General features: G+C 36.1%; 1 protein-coding gene across 3 annotated transcripts in view; it reads right to left on the bottom strand.

The window, feature by feature from the left end:
• atp10d (ATPase phospholipid transporting 10D) overlaps positions 1-21142 on the bottom strand; it is a 61900-nt gene that overhangs the window by 10946 nt on the left and 29812 nt on the right. For all 3 annotated transcript variants that reach the window (XR_015505392.1, XM_087278431.1, NM_001145607.2), the window contains 6 exon segments: positions 17273-17487; positions 14315-14491; positions 11751-12387; positions 7005-7102; positions 6757-6883; positions 6490-6674 (listed from right to left, as the gene is read on the bottom strand). Coding sequence is in view for 2 of the 3 variants with exons in the window: in XM_087278431.1 (XP_087134557.1) it covers positions 6490-6674; positions 6757-6883; positions 7005-7102; positions 11751-12387; positions 14315-14491; positions 17273-17487 (1439 nt within the window). In the remaining variant the exon portion in view is untranslated.

Raw genomic sequence — 21142 nt, 5'->3', positions numbered from 1 at the left:
ACATTTAAAGGCTTAACTAGGTTAATTAGTCTAACTAGGCAAGTTAGGGTAATAAGTTATTATATGATGATGGTTTGATCTGTAGACTATTGAAAAAAAAATTTGCTTAAAATAATTTTGACCTTAAAACTGCTTTTATTCTAGCTGAAATAAAACAAATAAGACTTTCTCCAGAAGAAAAAATATTATCAGACATACTGTGAAAATGTCCTTGCTCTGTAAAACATCAATTTGGAAATATTTGAAATAGAACAAATATTCAAAGGGGGACTAATAATTCTGAATTTAACTGCATAGTTGAAGTCAGAATTATTAGCCCTCCTGAATTATTACTCGTTACCCTTTTCCCCAATTTCTCTATAACAGAAAGAAGATTTTTTCAACACATTTCGAAACATAATAGTACTAATAGGTAGGGCTGGGTGAAATCAAAATCTCAATTAATTGAACATTTTAATTGGGTTATGATTAATGAATGATTATTTTCTTTTTTTTGCACATATTTACTGAAGTTTTGTACAGTAAAAATTCTCACTTTAAATAAAGGGTGCATTGCTGGATTTTAAAATAATTGAAGGTATCACACACTGCCTATATTCTATGATTATTTATTAAACATCAATGTTGAACAACTGAAATTAAAACAAAAATGGCCTAAAACGAGCAGTCACTTTTCTTACAAAAGGTAAAAAAATAACTTGTACCTTTGGAAACCAAACAAAATATTTTTTTAATGTTTTAATGAAAATTAAAATTAAGCAGTATCATTTCTAAATAAAGTAACCCTTGTATATCCTGTAATTAATATTTTATTTTATAACATTATAATATAACAGTGCATTTCTTGCATCTTCTGTAAACAAATTTAAACATTTTCTGTAAATATTTTAATGTAAATAAGAATTTTAATGTAATGGAAAATATTCCGTCTCAAAGCATCTCTGGCACAGCTTCCAATCACCATCAGTGTAGTGCAAAGTAAGGCTTGACTAAAGATCTAATGTGGCTTCAAAGTGGATGCAGAAGTGTAAATTAGCCTTAACTGCATGCCTTCTTTGTGAGGTTTTGAAAGTGTCGGCGTTAGCCACGGTGAGGCGTATAGACCGCATGAAGGACCATATGCTTGACCATATGCTTGCGCTTGACGCAGAAGTATAAACAGAGCGAGGTCATAGGACTCCACACACAGTAGGGAAATAATAATTGACAAGGAAAAATTTGATCGATTATAGGTTCTCAATGCTAATTTCGATTATTTTTAGATTAATTGCCCAGCCCTACTTAAAACTAATTTCGGATTTCATTTATCTTTGCCATGATGACAGTATATAATATTTTACTAGTTATTTTTCAACACACTGTTCAGCTTAAAGTTACACTTAAAGGCTTAACTAGGCTAACTAGGTTTACTGGGCAAGTTAGGGTAAATAGGCAAGTCATTAGCTGTTTCCATCGATGTGCATAGATTTTGAAAATGAAAATGTGCATAAATACATTTGCACGTAACTGATAAACTTTTTGTTCAGTAAGAAAAGATGCACATAAACTATGATGGAAACACTTTTACTGAAAAAATTCCAGTATGTAAATTCAAAAAAGTGATGTGATTTTGTTATAAGAGATCATGTGATATGTGTGAATGAACAAACCAGCAGGCTGAGCACACTGCAAGACATCTGAAACGTTGTTTTGGTCATTCTAAAAAGCCTTAATAACTTCACTATTAGTGTTAATATATTATTCATTGTTCATTACGTGTGCATTACCTGTAGGCAGTGTCTTCTAAGGCGCAAGTCATTTATTAAATAAAGAAAAATTGATGCAACTTCTCCTATCGTAGCAAATTCTGTTTTTACTGATAATATTTGGCGCCAGTTAATTAGAAAGTGACGATTTAGTTCTCTTGGACTTATTGGACGGAAACGCAGCTTTATTCACACGTCTTTTATGCAATATTCCAGTTTTGCGCATAAATTTAATTAGCATCTTTGGATGGAAACAGCTATTGTTTACACGATTGTTTGTTCTGTATACATTAAGAAATACTGCTTAAGGGGGCTAACAATGTTAAACCTTGACTGCATAATAATGTATTTTTAGGGGGTTTCACTTTTATTGATAGGACAGTGGAGATTTACAGACAAGAAAGCGTGGGGAGCAGAGAGAGGGGAAGGATTGGCAAAAGACCTCGAGTCAGGAATCGAACTCGGGTCTTCGTGAGCACCCAGGTGGCATGTGCTGACACACTAACCACTAGAATATTGGTGACGACGGACAAAATGAAATAAATATAATTTATGTAATCGCTAATTAAAAAAAAACCTTCTTGTTAAGTGTTTTCAGCCCTGTAGACTGCTCTTTATGTTATTGTTGATGTTCTGAAATAGGGACTTTCGAATACAATGCGGGACTATTGACTGTATCGTTTGTTATTATTTTCTTGGTTCTGTTCACTTTCATAATTTGAAAAAAAAAAAGTTTAATGCATCTCAACAGTGAGTAAAACGGTTCACTTATTGGTCAAAGTACGCCTGTTCATGTTCTTCTGCGTCACCCTTCAGCAGTTTATCTGTTGTCGTGACACTTATGCAAAAAGGCATGTAGTCAACATTCCAGCACAATCTGATAAATGATGTCTAAAATGCAGTTCAAGCGGGAATCAACATCATCAGTGCATAATTCCTGCAAAAACATCGAAGAGCAATTGCACAACATTTTAAGATGAAGAGGGTGTTCTCTTTGATGTTCAAATGATTATTAATGTGCTCACTGAAAGAATCAGACACCGCTGCTTTATGTAACATATGCAAATTTCCTGTTTTGTATTATGACACCGCTTGATTAACTGGGACAGACAGCTTTCTCACCTCAACTAAACCACTCCTGACTTTTATTTACCAACTTATTCAGATAATCTCAAACACATTTATTTATAGAAAGAAATAATAAAATGCTAACAAAACACTGCTTTAGTATTCATGCAGTTCTCATTAGTTTTAAAATTCTGAACTTTATTTTTACCATTTCATCAAGTTTTATTTTGTTTTGTGTTGTCAAGTAACTGCACTGAGTGGCCAATGCTATTTATAGCAGGGTAAAAATACAGCTGTTGCATACTTGTCAACCCTCCTGTTTTCCCAAATATTTTCCTACATTGTACAATTCTATCACGTTCTCATCCCGTGAAGTTTTTTTTTTCTGTATTTCTCCCATATTTTATCTTTCTACACTCAAAAAAACATTTTTTTTTAGTTGTTCAAACTACTTATTAAAAACTTAAAATAAAATAAAAAAAGGTTGGAAAAAACACAATTCTTGAGATTTCATTGGGACAACCTAAATTTTTTATGTTCAATCCACATAAATTTGTTAAAAGTGTTAAGTTAACTTAATCGATTTGTGTTGGGACAACATGAATGAATTGTGTGGAACCCTGCATTTTTTACAGTGTATAAAGAGTGGCAAGAAACAATACAGAGCCAATACTCCCTATATGCAACCCATATCGCTGAACCACCAGTGGACGCCCTTTGTTCTTAAATGTAAATCTTTTCAGTGCTTTAAATTTTATTTAGACATGAAAACACTTAAAAATAAATATAAAAACATTGGGATTTCCTTTCTTTCTATTACAGGGACCGTTGCCCTTCTTAACAATCCACAAAACAGTCAGTTCATGTAGCCGCGTGTGACTGTTTGAACAGACATAAACACCTATTAATAATAATAATATCTGAATATGTCAGTCTTGGTGGGTTTTCTTTTAAAGAAATGAGCATAAAAAGTTAGGTAAGCAATCGAATGCTTTCATTATAGATATGTGCATTTTTAAAGTGACACCTCTGTTATTTAATGTAATTAAACAAACAATCAAAGTAAGATATTAATTTGCTGTTCTTCAATCAGAATACATTATACAGTGAAGGAAAGGTTAATGAGATTTGATAACTTGATTCAATTTCTTTATATTAGCTATTAATTTGAACTATTATCTAATGCATACTATTTATTCTATCCTTTGTTTATAATAATAATAATAATAATCATAACTAACCGTTTCGCCTGGGGGGTATCCCAATTTTTTTATAGTGTAAAAGCAATCAATTTATGAAGCAAAATGTAAAACATGCAAACAATGACGGAATATTGCAATGTCAGATGCTGAAGGATACATCAATGCTGACTTCAAAATAAGTTGACCTTAAGAGATGTAAAGCAGAATTTAGATACGGTTGTGCTTTGATGCGTTTCAGCTTTGGAATGCTTTCAGATGCAGCCATATTTTTTTATTAGTACACCACAAAGACACAAACATTTGGAACACATTGTACTGTATAAACTTCACATGTCTTGCTTTGCACTAGTCATGAATCTCCATTCTCAAGGAGCTGAGATGGTTAACTACCAATGTGCCATTAGTAAAAGAAAAAGTAAAAGAAATAAATGTTGGATAAATCCAATGACTCTCTAACTTCTGTTTGTTCCAACTTACATTTTTCAGAGTGATGCTCTGTTCTCAAAATATAAGGTATTTGTTGTGGAGTGAATTAAAATATTATACATGTTTTACTGCTGGCAGTTAGCTCCCTGCAACTCTTACATGGTCAACAACAAGTACCTGGATGGAAGACCACATGGGAAAGCTAGGTTGCTGTCGCAAATGGTGTTAGTGAGACTAGCAGGGGGGTACTCAACCTGCAGTCTGTGTGAGTCCCAATGCCCCAGTATAGTAAAAGGGGACTCTATACTGCTAAGTGAGCGCTGTCTTTCGGATGAGACGTTAAACAGAGGTCCTGACTCTCTGTGGTCATTAAAAACCTCAGGATGTCCTTCGAAAAAGTCTCGGGGTTTAACACCAGCATCCTAGCCAAATTTTCCCACTGGCCTTCATGGCTTCCTAACTATCCCCATATCATAATTGGCTTCTCTTTTCCACCAATCAGCTGGTGTGCGGTCTGTCGCTATATGGCTGTCGTTATATGCTGACAGATATATGGCTGTCGTTTTACATACGACAGCCATATAGCGACTACTGACGCAGTAGTCTTTTGGTACCAGCCCACTGGCTGGTGGTGAATGAGGAGATTCCCTTAATGTGTAAAGCACTTTGGGCCCTATCATACACCCGGCGCAGTGTGGCGCAAGGCGTGACGCAGTAGTCTTTTGGTAGTTTAAGCTTGGCGCAAGTGTCGTTTTGAGGCTTTGCACTACGCTGTTTAAATAGCAAATGCATTAGCGCTCACTTTTTGCGGCCATAGGCGTTCTGGTCTAAACAGGCGGACCGCTGGCGCGTTGCTATTTTGAGAAACTATAATAGATTTTTCATTAGACCAAAACTAACCCGGTCTAAACTCCGGCGCAGAGTTGCGCCTCGCTTACGCACTGCTTAATACGCACAAGAGAGCAATAGGCAAATATCTTTACATATGAAAAATGTAAATATTAAGAATATATATATAGGATATAATAAGAATAGATATAGGATATAAACATAAAGGATTAAAATATTACAAAACATATTATTTTTTTAGCCTACATAAATATGAAAAATCACTGCTTTTATGTGTTCTTCATCTCGGGAGGCTTTTTCAGTTCATTCATAACAATTTGCTTTTGTATAATGTTATTATTATTAGCAGTATTATTTATTATATCCATATGTATATTTGTTTTATTAAAAACAAGCTTAGATTTGCCCACCTGTCAGGTTTTAGACCATATGGGGCACAGCAAGTGTTTTAGGATATAACTCAGGTTTTTGAGCACATTTTGCTATTATTATTCATTTATTCGTTTGCTGGAAATTAGAACTGAATTTAGAAATAGTTTTGAAACGAATATTTGCGCTTAACAAACAAAAGTAATTATTTATAGACTAATTGATGTCTGTGCGTAAAGGTTTCCCTATCCAAGAGCGAAAGTGAAAGTGATCCATAATCTCTCATTCTAACGCAGTAAATGCTCTGTTTAACAGTTTTCTGTTAAAAAACTGTTAACTGTTATCTGTTTGCTTGTGAAATGCTCATTTTTTCCACTTAGACTTACTTTACGTCCTGTAAATAGTGAATGCGCTCTTGGCGCGACACAGCTGACTCTTAAAGGGAATGGGAGATGAGACTGTAATTGGTTTATTCTTAAAACACACCTATAACTCATTAAGAAAATAAACTCAACCCTTTTAGACCATGCGCCGAAGCGCAAGACAGATTTCCCATCCTTAAATTAGCAAAAACGCGTCCTGACACGCCCTGAAAGCATTTGCGCCCTGCGTTTTGCGCTTTGCACATGGACCGTCAAAATAGAGCCCTTTGAGTGTCAAGTTTTATTTAAAGAGTCACCTACTTGACAAATGTCGCACTAGTCTGATGTGTTTATTTTACAACAATGTAATTTTAGTCTGGAACAAGTGGTCAGTTTGTTCCAACTATTTATAAAAGTAATATATATATAATTTCCCTACAGTTACCTTCATCCAACATGTCTATTTACCTTGCTGTCACAGTTGGCCATCAGTATGTGGTCTGTGGGTCTGAGGAGTTTGCAGGCAAAAGCAATATTAATAGCCGTCTCTTGTTTGTCCCCTGTGAGCACCCATACTTTGATCCCAGCTTCCTGAAGAGCCTCAATAGTCTCAGGCACTTCCTCCTGCAGGCGGTCTACAATACCCGTCGCCCCTGTAAGTCAATAGTGAGTTAGCCTAGGACAAACAACATATTAAAAGATTCCATTGATGTCCTCATTGTCTTCATTTCTCACCCAATAACGTGAGATCAGTTTCCAGTCTCTCAGCAGATTCAAGCAGAAGCTCCTCTCTGTTTTCAATGCTGGTTTCAGCATACTCGTGTCTCTTCATCCAGGCTTCGTATTCCTGCTCTCCCAACACCTGTCCATAATATCCCAATGATTACCACCAAAATTTGGTATCATGTTAAGAGACATTTTAATACATGCTGTCTATGCAAAAAAGATCATTCAAATAAGAGAAGTGAGAGTGAAAGACGTACTTTTTTAGCAACACAGAGAGTGCGCAGTCCCTCTCTTGCATACTGGTCCAGGTGTCTCTGCGTCAGTTCCATAACCTCCCTGGAGAAATCATCTTCAGCTGCACGCACGCACGCACAGGCACATACGCACACGCACACACACACACGCACGCACGCACACAGGCACGCACACACACACACACACATACACACATACACACACACACACACACACACACACACGCACGCACGCAAGCCAAACTAAATATTTATGGTTTAACAATGGTGGGACAATATTGCATCCGAATGTTTAACAAGCATGACAGGACAATAAACGATATCGATAATAAAGGCAAGATAATTCTCCCTCAATAAAACAATAACCCATGTTCTATGAATGTTCGATGTAATGTTTACACACCAATGCGGAACTAAACAGCGCAGCTTTTTGCGTCATCATTCATGCAAACAAAACTGAGTTCAGGTGAGTTGGCGGAAGTTAGGGCTGCTCGATTATGATTATTAAAATCATGATTATGACCAATATAATTGTAAAAACGATTATGTATTGATTAAACGATTAAGTCAAAATTATTAGCCCTCCTTTGAATCTTTTTTTAATAAACATTTCTCAAATTATGTTTAACAGAGCAAGGAATTTTTCACAGTATTTCCTAAAATATTTTTTCTTCTGGAGAAACGCTTATTTGTTTTATTTAGGCTAGAATAAAAGCAGGTTTAAATATTTTAATTATATTTAATTATATTTTATTATTTAATTATATTTATATTTATATTTAATTATTTATATTATAATTTTGATTGTCTGCAAAAGAAACTACTGTTATACAATGACTTGCCTAATTACCCTAATTAAGCCTTTGAATCGTAATAAATGTAATTTTAATGCTTGGTTGTGTTTATAAGATGCAAAGCAATGTGTGCTCATATTTCACTTGAAGGAAGTCATGTTATTTTTTCATAAATCTCACTTTGATTATACACAGCTACTCAGCTAACGTGAAAACGACTGATATATTTCCTAGTTCCTCTGAAATGCCCGTCCTCAATTGACTCTGATTGGTCATGTGTCATAATGTGCTGCGATTTGCAGATCAGCTCCACGTCATGCCCACTCTCTAAAATAAAATCTGACAAGTGTCTGTAACGAGTGTAAATGGGGTGCGGCTCCTTTAATAGAGTTTGCAATTGTGTGTGTGTGTGTATGTGTGTGTGAACTGTCTGTAGACGCGTGTAACATGAGAAGCGCATGTGCGCGGGAGCGAAGTTTATTTTTCTTTTTCTCTAATGCTTGGATGAGGTTATTTTCTTTAATATACAGTGATGCTGTTGACAGAAGAATAAAGCACAAGATGTGGGATGCGACCTGTGAGAGCCTTGATTGATTTTTCTGCTGCTACACGAGTTAGGCGAGCTCTCCTGTATTTTTAAAAAATGTTACACGATGTCTTTCACATATATTTGGAATATGCATGTGTAAGTAATATGAATCATTCACATATCTTTTGTGAGTTTATTGTCTGAGATGTAAAACGCATGAAAAAGCTGCCTATAGAGAGACATGCACGCACTGGTAAAGTGTGTGTGTGTGTGCACAGCAATTTGACTGATAAATATGAATTTGTAGCTAAATTGTTATCGGTGCCAAACAGTGTTTACCATTGTTTACATCTTAGCTACAGCATACCGTTAAGGCTAGACACTGTACATGTCATAATCAATTTTAGCAAATGAAAACACAAACAGATTGTGGCTCAGAGTTTACAGCTTCTGCTTGTTGGAGCTGCTTATTCTTTGAAGAGATTTTAACCGAATCCAGCACTGAACCAGCAGAGATTCTGGAGCTGTTTTGTTAAATCATGCTTGCTGTGTATTTTATAATTCTCTGGAACATAATTAATATTGAACTGTAAGCACTTCTGTCTTTGTGTCGTGTCCTTTGGAAGCCCAAATACAGAAACAGACGAAGCTCTGTGGAAACAGCAGCATTTGGACGTGTTTTAGCTCCCTCTGCTATAACATTACAGCGCCTCTGGCCACGGCCCTTAGCTGCGCAGTGTGTGTGCGCGGTAAAGGTACGTTTGTGATCTCACAAGGCCCGGAAGTATTTTTTTGTAGTCCCCAAAATTCGTTCATTGTAGGCTTTGCTAAGCTAAATCTGTAAAAACCAAGATCTTTGCATTGAACTTTGAGCATTTTACATTCAGAGATGTTGTTTATGTTTACACAGCTGCCTTACACATCAACTAAAGTTTAAAATATGATATCGTAGTGGACTACCCCTTTAATCAGAATACTGGTACCTTGAAATATATCTAATAAAATATTATTTACTGTCATTGTAGAAAATCTTTGTGACTTGCTCCCTGAAGCCCTGACCACTGTTTCTTGAACCTCTCTGATGCACACATTGAAGGCCAACCACATGGTCCACAGCTGCACCTTATCACTCCAATCATCAGCCCCTTTAAGTAGTGTGGCTTCAGAGTAGCAGTATGCTCTGGTCTTTCACTGCTCTGGCCTCCTCATGTGTTGGTGTGGCTGTGCGCAAATTTGAGTTATGCTTTCTAGTGTTTATTTACGAAGTATTGCTTGTATATGCAGTTTTAAATTAGTTTATTATCAACGTTGAGGAGAAATGGCTAATTCCCTTTAAACCCAGGTGAGCAAATATGTACATTTTCTACCCCATTAAAGGTTTCTTTCTCATTATGTAGTTAATAACAAAAGATATACTACGTGTTTTTGGCTGTGAGACGTAGTTTGGACTAACTTGTCGGCGATTCTTCCTATAGTAAAGTCATGCAATGTGAAAGTCCCTGTTGCCGATCCATCTTGCAGTGTAAACAAAGCAGCGACGAAATGCCAGCCCAGATAGTCATGCAGTGTGAAAACATCTGTGACAGGACTACTTTGAAAATCATGCAGTCTGAACACATGCGCAACAGCATGCCATCTTTCACGCTTTTAAAAACATGAATGACTTGAATGTACATCAATGACTGATGCGCATCCCATGCTGCAAACGTTACATTACAGTACATGCTTTTAGTAATATTCACGTTAACCTGAGATTTGCAGATTAACAAATGTAAAAGGGGCGGTATATGATGCAATAATCGTTTTATCTCGATTAATGATTTTCATAATCGTTAGAAGGCGAAATCGAACTTTCGATAAATTGCACAGCTCTAGCGGGAGTCAATGATTTTAGATTATAACAAAAAATAAAGAAAGAAATATTGTTAAACCCATCAATCTCCTCTATAAACACGTATATGGATTAGCATTAAGACTATGGAAGCTTCAGAAGAAGAAATACTAAACAATGCCATAATATAGCATTACAGAATACAGAATAAAATATAAAACTACTCTGAAAAAAGAGAGTCATTTACACAGAGGATGGCTTGAAGCTGAATAAATTATAGCGTAATTTACATTTTGGGGTGAACTATTTTTTAAAAAAAGGGAGCATCTTGATCAGAAATGCCCAAATTAGGGCACGCAGGCCAAAGTTGGCCCATGGTAACCTTTGATTTGGCCCACCATCCCATTTGAGAAGAGAGCGAGGACAACTGGGATGGTTTAGAGAATGTCATTTCATATTTATTCATTCATTCATTCATTTTCTTTTTGGCTTAGTCCCTTTATCAATGTGGGGTCGCATATGTCCAGCATATGTTTTACACAGTGGATGCCCTTCCAACTGCAGCCCATCACTGTGAAACATCCATACACACACTCATACACTACAGACAGTTTAGCTTACCCAATTCACTTATACCACATGTTTGGACTTGTGAAGGAAACCAGAGCTCCCAGCTGCCACCAGACTGCCCCTATTTCAACTTTAATGTAACATTTTATAAGTTTGTTTTATTGTTAAGCTACAAATAATAAATACATTTAAATGGTGTAAATAAGTCAGATTTAGTTTAAAATGTACATGCTGCCACTTGACGGATAGAGGACAATTCAGAGACTTTGGAGAGCAAATTAAGGCAAAGGCAGATTCTGCTTTACTAATGTACTCAGCATTGAACTACAATGTGTGATAAATGTGATTGTTTATTTTTTTTAATGCAATAATATATGATAAAAAGTTATTAATTAATTAATAGGATTCAAAGTAATGTTTTCCCTTAATTTATAAATATTTTTAAATTACCCATGGCAACTTTAATGTAAAATAGTTTATTATATCTATCTTCGGCCCATGGCTCTCAATGACATTTGGTGTTTGGCCCTTCATGCTAAAAAGTTTGAGCACATCATTGCTGCCCTTTAAACGGAACGCACAAATGCTCTTCCTCGTGAGCTTTTGAGTATACAGTTCGAATTGAATTGAATTGAATTGAATTATACAGTTAAAAACAAGCCTACAGCACCATCTGCTGTTAAAAACGAAGCTCAGAATTGATTCAAGAGAGAATAGTGATGCATTTTTAAAATCTCTAAACTGAATTCTCGAACAATCCTGCGCCACAGCTCTAAGTATCATCATTAACAGATGACGTCATAACTGCTGTTTTCCTTTTTTCTGTTGTTTTTGATCTAAACCCACTTATTGTGGGTGATGTCAAGCTGCTAGCTAAGAGTATACCCCTGCTCAGGTATTACATCGTTTCTTAGAGTATTACCAGTATTACCTTAAACCTAACACTTGGCAACATCTGAAATGCTGATGTTTTTTTTGTCCTGTGAAAAATGATTTTAGTAAAGCAAGAACATAACCTCACTTACCTTGTTTAGCTAGCTCCATAATGACATTATCTGCTCCTTTTGTATAAACCACCACCTCTCCAGTGAGGGGATGGCGCACCACCACAGACATCCTCTTGCGGGCAGAATGAAACGGCAGTACGTGCAGCAGAGAGATAGACAGCGGTCCGGTGCCAGGAACGGCCACGAGGACTTGCTCTGGGGACCGGCCCAGCAGAGTGCATCCGTAAGCCTTTGCTGCTTGCACCAATGCCGCCTCATCGGGACTCTCCGCCTCGTACAGCAACTCTTCTTCCTCATCTTCATCATCGCTCTCAGATTCATCTGCAGCGTTATCTTTGGCTTGTTTTTTGTCCTCCGCATCCTCGCCCCATGCCCCGCTGGACGACAGAGCAGGAGTGATGAGAGCTGGTGGAGTGTCTGATGGAGTGCCAGAGAGTTTGACAGGTGACTCTAAGGGTGTGACGGGGGTTTGTGGGTTGCTGTTTGGGAAGTAGGAAGCCGAACGCCCCCGGGCGAAGAGTTTTTTGGTAAGGCTAGGAGGAGTATCTGTGTTTGTATTTGGAGAATGGGGAAAGCGGGGCAGACTCAGCTTCTGAAACATGGCCTTCATCTCCTCTAGAGAGCGCAGCGGGGTGCGAACCACAGGCATCTGAACCTAGTATTACAAAAGAAAATACACATACAAGGATCACTTTTGCAAGCCATATACAGGGCTACACAGGATCTCTATGAATACACTTTGACCATTTAATAAAAGCACAGTAATTTAATTGTTTGGTTTTAATTACGAGGTTGGTGCTCTTGGTTTGCTTGTTCTGAATCAAATCAAAATAATACATTAACACAAGCTTACGTAGAGCTGGCATTGGCAGCATTGGCCAAAGTGCTAATGAGGATGAATTTTAAGATGCGTTCTTAAAAAACGGTTTTAAATTTCCTCCAAAAATCGAGGAGTTACCAAACTCACTCTAGTTCAAAAAATGAATGAAACAGATGCTAGTTTGATAAACTAAATTCCTGAGTGTCAAATTATCTATTTAATAGTCATTACAATCACATAAATCAAATATATGTATTTAATTAAAGTGTTTGCAAGTCAAACAGTGCATTTACAATTTCATTTAGACCAAAACTAAGGTAAGAATGAGCTTGTATGCATTATTATGCAAACTGAAAATCAGCATTTTATGTGTACTAAAAAATATAAAATAAAATCACATTAAATTATTATTCTTTTTAAAATCTTTACACTGGTGTTGTTGCAATTAATAACGAGATAACCAAAACTGAAAAGTCTGTCATCCTCATACTCACTCTTCACTTGATGTTTAACACAAAATAAAATATATTGAAGCAAGCTGGAAACCTGTAACCCTTAACTGCCATAGTACTTGTTTTTCCTACTATGGATGCCATAGTATTTTCATGCATTTTCAGCATTCCTCAAAATATCTTCTTTGTGTTCATCAGAAAAATAAAACTCTTAAAGGTTTGTAGCAACATAAAGGTGAGTGAATGGTGAGTAAATTATAATTTTCTATCTGCTAGTTTTTTGTTTTTTTTTGTCTTTGAACCAGTTACATTAAAGGATATAACCCCTCCCTTAGTTTACCCAACTGTAACTTCATGGGGAACATGGTTCTTTCGGCTGGGTCACACCTCTCGGTTTTGGTAGACCATTTAGGTCTTTAGGTTTTGTTTGCATATGAAACAAGCTATACAATTCATTAGGAGAAAGATATGTTGTTAAAGAAAGTTAAATTAGGGGTCTCTTTAAAATAGTTGGAAACTACCGCTCTAAAATATGTTGAGGTGTGTAACACTGTGTCCTAACTACACAAGACACAATGTGATGCTGGGATGTGTGATATTTCTCTGTTATAAGGTGTCATTATGCTTCTATTTTAGAAAATGTTTTTTTTCTGTGACGTCACAGCTGGAACAACAAGTCAGAAGCATATTTTAAGTGACATTCATAGCTATACTAATAGTGGAAGCAGATAGTTTAACTTTGATCTTGAAAAAACTAGCAAACATGAAATACTTAACTTTTATTATATTAAGGAGATTCAACATTGATTAATTAGATTATAAAAAGTGTTGCCAGATTGGGCGGTTTTGATTTTGTTATTGGGGGTAAAAAATGACATGGGCGGGTAGTGAAAATTTGGGCGGTCAGCGCCAGCCCCGTTCTTCACTTACAAACCTATTATGATCTCCCAAAGAGATGCCATAGCCCCGTTCTTCACACACAAACGCTTACAACAGTTGTGATCTCCCAACGAGACTACAGTAGTCTACAGATTGTTGGGTGGTGCTTTTTGGTTTTCAACAGGTTTTAGATTTTTGTGCTGGATTCAGTCAGCTACATCTGGCAACACTGATTATAAACCATTTCGTTGAGAATGCAGAACGCTATTCTCTGGTATTTAAATGTTTCTGTCATCTGATGCGAACTGGCAAATTGGTTGTTGCTGGAATCTTGCTACTTGTTGTTTGGACATGGTGTAAACCATGAGAGGTGAATGATTCACCACAATTTCAAGACTATAGCTGAACATTAGGAAATATATGTATCATACCACATGTCTTGGTTGAGAGGGTGAAGAAACGACTACGGTGTTGCAGACTGTCAGAGCAAGAAAGAAGTCCAGGATAAGTGAGATTTCAGCAGCGTCCGGTCGGAGAGGGGAACGCATGGGAGACGACAGTGTGCTGAGCTTCATATGAAGCTGAGGGTCTGGTACAACGGCACACTCCTGAGGAGAAAACCACAATTAAATACACCAATGCACATCCATACCAGTAGGCACATGTCACCTGCTGCATCATGTACAAGAGAGCCAATTACTCCTAATAAACACATAGCCTTATCTTTAAAGATTGACATTTACTTGCGTCATGTGATCTGCCAATACAAACATTTGTTTCTAGTAAAAGATCCACTGTAGTTGTGTGCAATAATCCTTTATACAATGGCAAGGAAAAACACATAAAGGGAGAGCAAAAACTTTTTTTTTTTTAATGCAATGTATACAGTAAAAAATAAGTACTGAGGACATCATTATTATGTTGGCTTGAACAAGCTAGCTTGCTGATATACTACTTAAACATATTATTATTATTATTATTCTGTTTTCTGAGATAAACTCTATCTCCTCCTAAGGCTTTAATGCTACAGTACAAGCCCCAAATTGGCCAAAAGCTGTGTTCTGCGTTGCAGTTTGTGCTATACTTTTTCAGTTTTGACCATATGACTAATATGGATAGTATAGGTAAAAAAAAAACCTTAGCTGCTCTTGAAGCCCTAAACAGATATTTTATAAGCTGCTGCTTCTTGAAATGCTTTCTTTTTTCATGCTCTTACCCTTACTGCTCCACCTGGCTGCATTCTTTCAATCATCACTTTGGCAGAAGCACAGAGAAGACATAAATCAAATGCAAAGTTGTTGGTGGAGCTGTGACTTCTGCTGCCACTGTGCTTCCTGCTAACTGCATTTGGCTCTCAGTGCTGCCATGTTATCTTTCTTAAGCTAACATCAAAGTTCGTCAATTACTTTACCTAGTTTTTCCTGATAATATACTTCTTAAGTAGCTGTTGACGTGAAATTGACCAAGGTTATTGTTAAAACAATTCTGAAAATTAGCTATGTGTGATAACATGCCTCGTGGTTCCATACCAAAGAGGGAAGAAATTACTTTCGCGAACGCTCACGTTTAATCTGCCCAGTTGGTGGAATGAACTCCCTAACTGCATCAGAACGGCAGAGTCACTCGCTGTTTTCAAGAAACGACTACAAACTCAACTATTTAGTCTCCACTTTACTTCCTAATCTGCAATTGCCTCTCTGGATATACCACTAACTGTACTCAAAAAAAATAAAAATAAAATAAAATAAACTTTTTTACTAAATTACTAAAATATTACTAATACTTTCCTTCTTAGACTGTACTGACCTGAAACTTGCCTATAGCACTTATTCATTGTTGCTCTTATAGTTGTGTAAATTTCTTCCTTGTCCTCATTTGTAAGTCGCTTTGGATAAAAGCGTCAGCTAAATGACTAAATGTAAATGCAAACATGCAATGACACAAGGGGAAAGTAATGAACTACTGAAATGACTTTAACAGTCTTTAAATCTTGGCTGCTCTGTGGCTCTCCTTTATCAGCTTTGATCTTTACATGTTTTTTTCTACTGGATTTAGGTCAGGAGATTGTTTGGGAAATTCGAGCAGCTTTATTTTCTTTTCTGAATGCAGTTAAGAGTTTCCGTGGCTATGTGTGGGATTATTGGCTTGCTCAAATGTCCACTCTTCTTTCATCTTTAACATCTGGGCTGCTACTACTCAGTAGGTTCTGCATTTGAATTTAAACAAACTACTCAGCTGTTCAAAAAGTATGTTCAATACAGTATGAATGTCAGTAGTATGAATAAAACTTGGGACGTACTACTTCTGCCATTTTGTCATGCTCACATGACCTACCCGTGTCACCTGGGTCACTTCACTCCCATTTATGAATTCATGAAGTAGTAGGTCATCCAGGTACTTCTCGCATATTGATTTTCGAATTCTATGAATTCGGACATACTGATTTTAGCGTACTAAATAGTATGGAAGTATGCAATTTCAGACGCAGCCCTGGTAATGTAAGTGTTGAGACTGAATCAGCTAATACTCATTTACACTGACGAGAATAAGGATTACTTTCTAATTATTGAGAGATTTCAGCTGCTGTCTGGGATTTCCATGCATTTTTACACCTTCCATTCTTCATGTGTTCAATACTTTTTCTTGTTGTCATTTCATTTTATTACACATAACTTTATTCATTCATTCATTCATTTTCTTGTAGGCTTGGTCCCTTTATTAATCCGGGGTCGCCACAGCGGAATGAACCGCCAACTTATCCAGCAAGTTTTTACACAGCTGATGCCCTTCCAGCCGCAACCCATCTCTGGGAAACATCCACACACACACACTCATACACTACGGAAAATTTAGCCTACCCAATTCACCTGTACCGCATGTCTTTGGACTGTGGGGGAAACCGAAGCACCCGGAGGAAACCCACGCGAAGGCAGGGAGAACATGCAAACTCCACACAGAAACGCCAACTGAGCCGAGGATCGAACCAGCGACCCAGCAACCTTCTTGCCGTGAGGCGACAGCACTACCTACTGCGCCACTGCCTCGCCACATAACTTAATTTCTAAACAAATTAGTTTACTTTTATTTGTATTCGTGAATTACTTTAGTTGTTACTGAAATCTGGCGAAAATTAAAAACTTTCCATTAAAAATATATTTCACTCTCATTCATTCAACACTTTTTCAACACACAAGATTTTGATAAATTGCCACGTTTCCATTAAGGCTATTTTGAATTTATAATTTTAATTTGCATAATTTGAAGGGCAATGGAAATACATGTGCCTGTTTGTCTGTGTAGCTATAATATTAATAGATGACTAATACAGAGAGTAATAAAGCAATAAAGACAAGGGAAAGTACACCTGCACAGTAAATGTCTCTTCTCACCATGGTGCTGCTGAAGGCTCCAGTTGTGTGTCTGCAGAGCGTGTCGTGGACTGAGTGTGTGTCAGACTCCGCTGTTAGGGTATTGAGGGACACCGAACTGCGATTACAGCTGAGTGATTTACAGCTCAGAGATTTCTTGCTAGTGCGTGACCTCAGGGTGAGAGAGCGATCGACGTCCCCACAGGCCTGATCCTCATACTGTTCCAGAGATACAGCTGAAGAGTAACACACACACATATACAGACATGAGCGTGAGACTATTATAACTGAAACCCTACACCATTCATATCTGATACAAACCAGATCACTAGAGTGCAGGGGTTTCTAAACGCCCTCATAAATAATGATTTTAAAAAAATCTAATCTACATTTACTAAATTGTGAATGGATATATAGGAAAATAAACATAACTATTGGTAAATGTTTAAAATGTAATATTTTATGATTATTTTAAATCATAATGTTAAGTTTGACATTGTCAATATCAGTTTTAAGGGTAATGGAAACACTTGATGTGTTTGTGTGTCTTTGTAACTAAGTAATAAACTAATAAAGACATGGGAAAGTACACCTGCAACACGGAATGTTTTGAATATTTTATATTATAATGGGTGTTGCACATTGAAATTGGGAATGTCAAAATTAATATAACTAATAAACAACATAATAATAAACTATTACAAGAATAATACAAATTTACTAATAATAAATACTAATACTAATAATTTTAAAACATTTACAGAGAGTTGTGATTATAGTATGATATTAACAAACAATTAACTATGCAATTGAATGTTTTAAATCATAATGTTAAGTTTGACAATGTCAATATCAGTTTAAAGGGTAATAAAACTCTGGATGTGTTTGTTCGTCTATGTGACTGTATTATTAGTAGATGACTAAAAAAGTAATAAAGTAAATAAAGTAATAAAGAAATGGGAAAGTACACCTGCACCACGAAATGTTTTGAATATGTTATATTATAATGGGTGTTGCACACATTAAAGTTGGGAATTTCAAATTTGACATAATTATATAAATTATTAATACATTATTACAAGAATAATAATTTTAAACACATTTACCAAGAGTTGTGATTGTAGATTGATATTAACAACCACAATTAACTGTGCAATTTAATATTTTTAAACATAATGTTGAGTTTGACATTCTTCAAAAAAGTTTTGGAACATATTTGACCACATAATAATCAATTTATAAACCATTAAGGTAAACGTAATAATAATAATTGAACAAACTACATAATTTAGTAATAAAATTTAATGACATCAATGTTCATTCTCATGTTAAATTTTCAAATGGCAATGCATAAATCAGTTAAAGGTGCTGTAATTAAGTTTTTGACTCTTCTAAAGCATAAAAATACCATAATATGTTTGCAGATATTTAAGAAACATGCCAAGTGAACATTTTTCTTTATCTGAAAACCAATACTCAGCTTATAAGTCAGATATCCTGCTTTGAAAATGTGTTTTCCGTGCCTGAACACTGTCTTTGTTTTGGTCATTTAACCTGCCAAATGTCAGTTTAGCCAATTATATTTCAGCACCCAGGTTGCCTTGTTGGAAATCTTTCTTTCTTTCTTTCTTTCTTTCTTTCTTTCTTTCTTTCTTTCTTTCTTTCTTTCTTTCTTTCTTTCTTTCTTTCTTTCTTTCTTTCTTTCTTTCTTTCTTTCTTTCTTTCTTTCTTTCTTTCTTTCTTTCTTTCTTTCTTTCTTTCTTTCTTTCTTTCTTTCTTTCTTTCTTTCTTTCTTTCTTTCTTTCTTTCTTTCTTTCTTTCTTTCTTTCAGGCTCTGAAAGCATGTATCCGTGACCTCCGGAGGACAGTAGCAGACTCCAAAATGAGAATGATTCAGTTCAACATGAGGTTATTAATTAGTAAATAATATAAATATTATGAAAGTAAACATTAGCTGAGCAGGTAACAGTAACCCTGTGTCCTAACAACACATTTTGGCTGTTTGCACCAGATGAAACACATCAGAAATTTAAATACAGCCATTCAGAAGCCATTTTAAAATATCAATTCGAGGTGTTGGTTAAGACAAAAACTCATTTTAATATGGAAAATATTCCTTCTATCGCGTGCTGTTGCTTTTATTTAGAACACGATTTATATCAGCCTTTAAGCTCGATCATCAGACTCGCTCCTTTCCTCAATCTGGTAACTTGTACTTGCGTTTGTTTTGATCCAGGAGTGCAATACCTAGTTCAACCACTAGTTGTCAAACTTACATACTGCACCTTTAATCAATTCAATTCATCTGATTAATCAATTTATTATTGTTAAGCTTGACAGCAGAAAAAAAGCATTCTGTTATAACTTTAAATCAACTACATTTTGTAAATGCATTCAAATGTATATTCAAATCAATCAATAAATAAAACCAAATATTCGATAATTTACTCATTTATCAACTTATGAAAAAAAATATCAATTTATGAATGTCAAGTTCAAAAGCATTAACATCTTTAAACATAAACTACAAATACAAAATGGTGTATGTCAGGGTTCTGCCACTCTGGTCATGTAAATTCTTGTTTTGGTGGCAGAGTCTGGACACTAGTCATGTCTAGTCCTGTCCTGTAGAGCTCGGCTCCAGTTTTCTGGGGTCGAGCACTTGTTTCTGTCATTGTGTGTGTCTCCGTCTGCGTGCCTCGGACGCGCGCTCTTGTACTCGTGTTTGTATTGTTCTGTCAGCATCGCGCTGCTTTATTCTCAGCTTCTTCGTCTAGTTGCTTTCGGTTTTGGTTGACGCTGAGATGAAGCATGCACGTTGCATATGTGTGAGCGCACGGTAAGGTGTTTCTCTATCGTGCGCTCGTGTCTTGCGTCTGTTGTCAAAGCACATGGCTCTGTGTTTACATTGTGGTCACGTGCTTTTGTCGTGTGCTTCAGTGTTGTGCTTGTGTTGTCATGAACATGCGGTTAATGAGTTCTCTCATTGGCTGCATGTTCTTGTCCTGTTTTATGTGAGCGCATGGCTTGTCTTGTCTCTGTCATGCGCTCTCCCGTCTATTGTCTTGTCCCACCCACCTTGTTATCCTGTTTGTAATTATTATTTTCACCTGTCCGCCTGTCTGTTTATTGGTTTGTCTTTCCTATTTATTCTCCTAGTATGCTCTGTTCTGTGCTGGTCCGTTGTTGATTGTTTCCTTCCCTGTTGTATGAGGTCTGCTGATTTCTGTTCTACAACATTGGTTTAAAGTAGTGTGTCTTGCCAAGTTCCAGATCAAGTCTAGTTGAGTGTATAATATAATGTCGTGTTTTTCCACACATGGGGAGATTTGAGTTTTGTTTTTGTTTTATTTTTCAATAAATTCTTCATTTCCTGCATTTGGGTCCTCGCCTCCTCTTCATCCACCCCCATACCCTGACAGGTGTAAATGTGTTAATATTACTATTATAATAAATATTTGTTTACTTATGCATCTATTTATGTAAATCTTAAACATGGTAAGTTTAACTAAACTAATTTACATAATTTAAAAAGTTAAAATTATTCATATGAAAACAAACAAACAATACAAACAATTATATAAATTTTCATCCATTTATATAATAGATTGTTAAATCAATTGCAGTTTTACATCAAATTCTTTAAAAAGTATGCATCCTAAAACTCCGCATTTATAATGCCTTTAGTCACTGACATTATCTTCAGCAGCTATTGCTCTAAAACTCTAATGCTGGATGGCTGCTTCTCACTCAGGGCTGTCTATGCTAATGAAGGTGAATAATGGGTGGGAATTTCCCTCTTTAATGCACGTACAAAGAGAGAATATCAATCAAAGTTTTTCTGAAGAATGATTATAAAAATAATAGAATTCATTTGTTTTTACCATCAGA

This window comes from Danio rerio, chromosome 13 (assembly GCF_052040795.2).
Source record: "Danio rerio strain M-AB ecotype USA chromosome 13, GRCz13ab, whole genome shotgun sequence".
In the NCBI taxonomy this organism is placed as follows: domain Eukaryota; kingdom Metazoa; phylum Chordata; class Actinopteri; order Cypriniformes; family Danionidae; genus Danio; species Danio rerio.
This window is presented reverse-complemented; position numbering and strand designations above follow the sequence as displayed.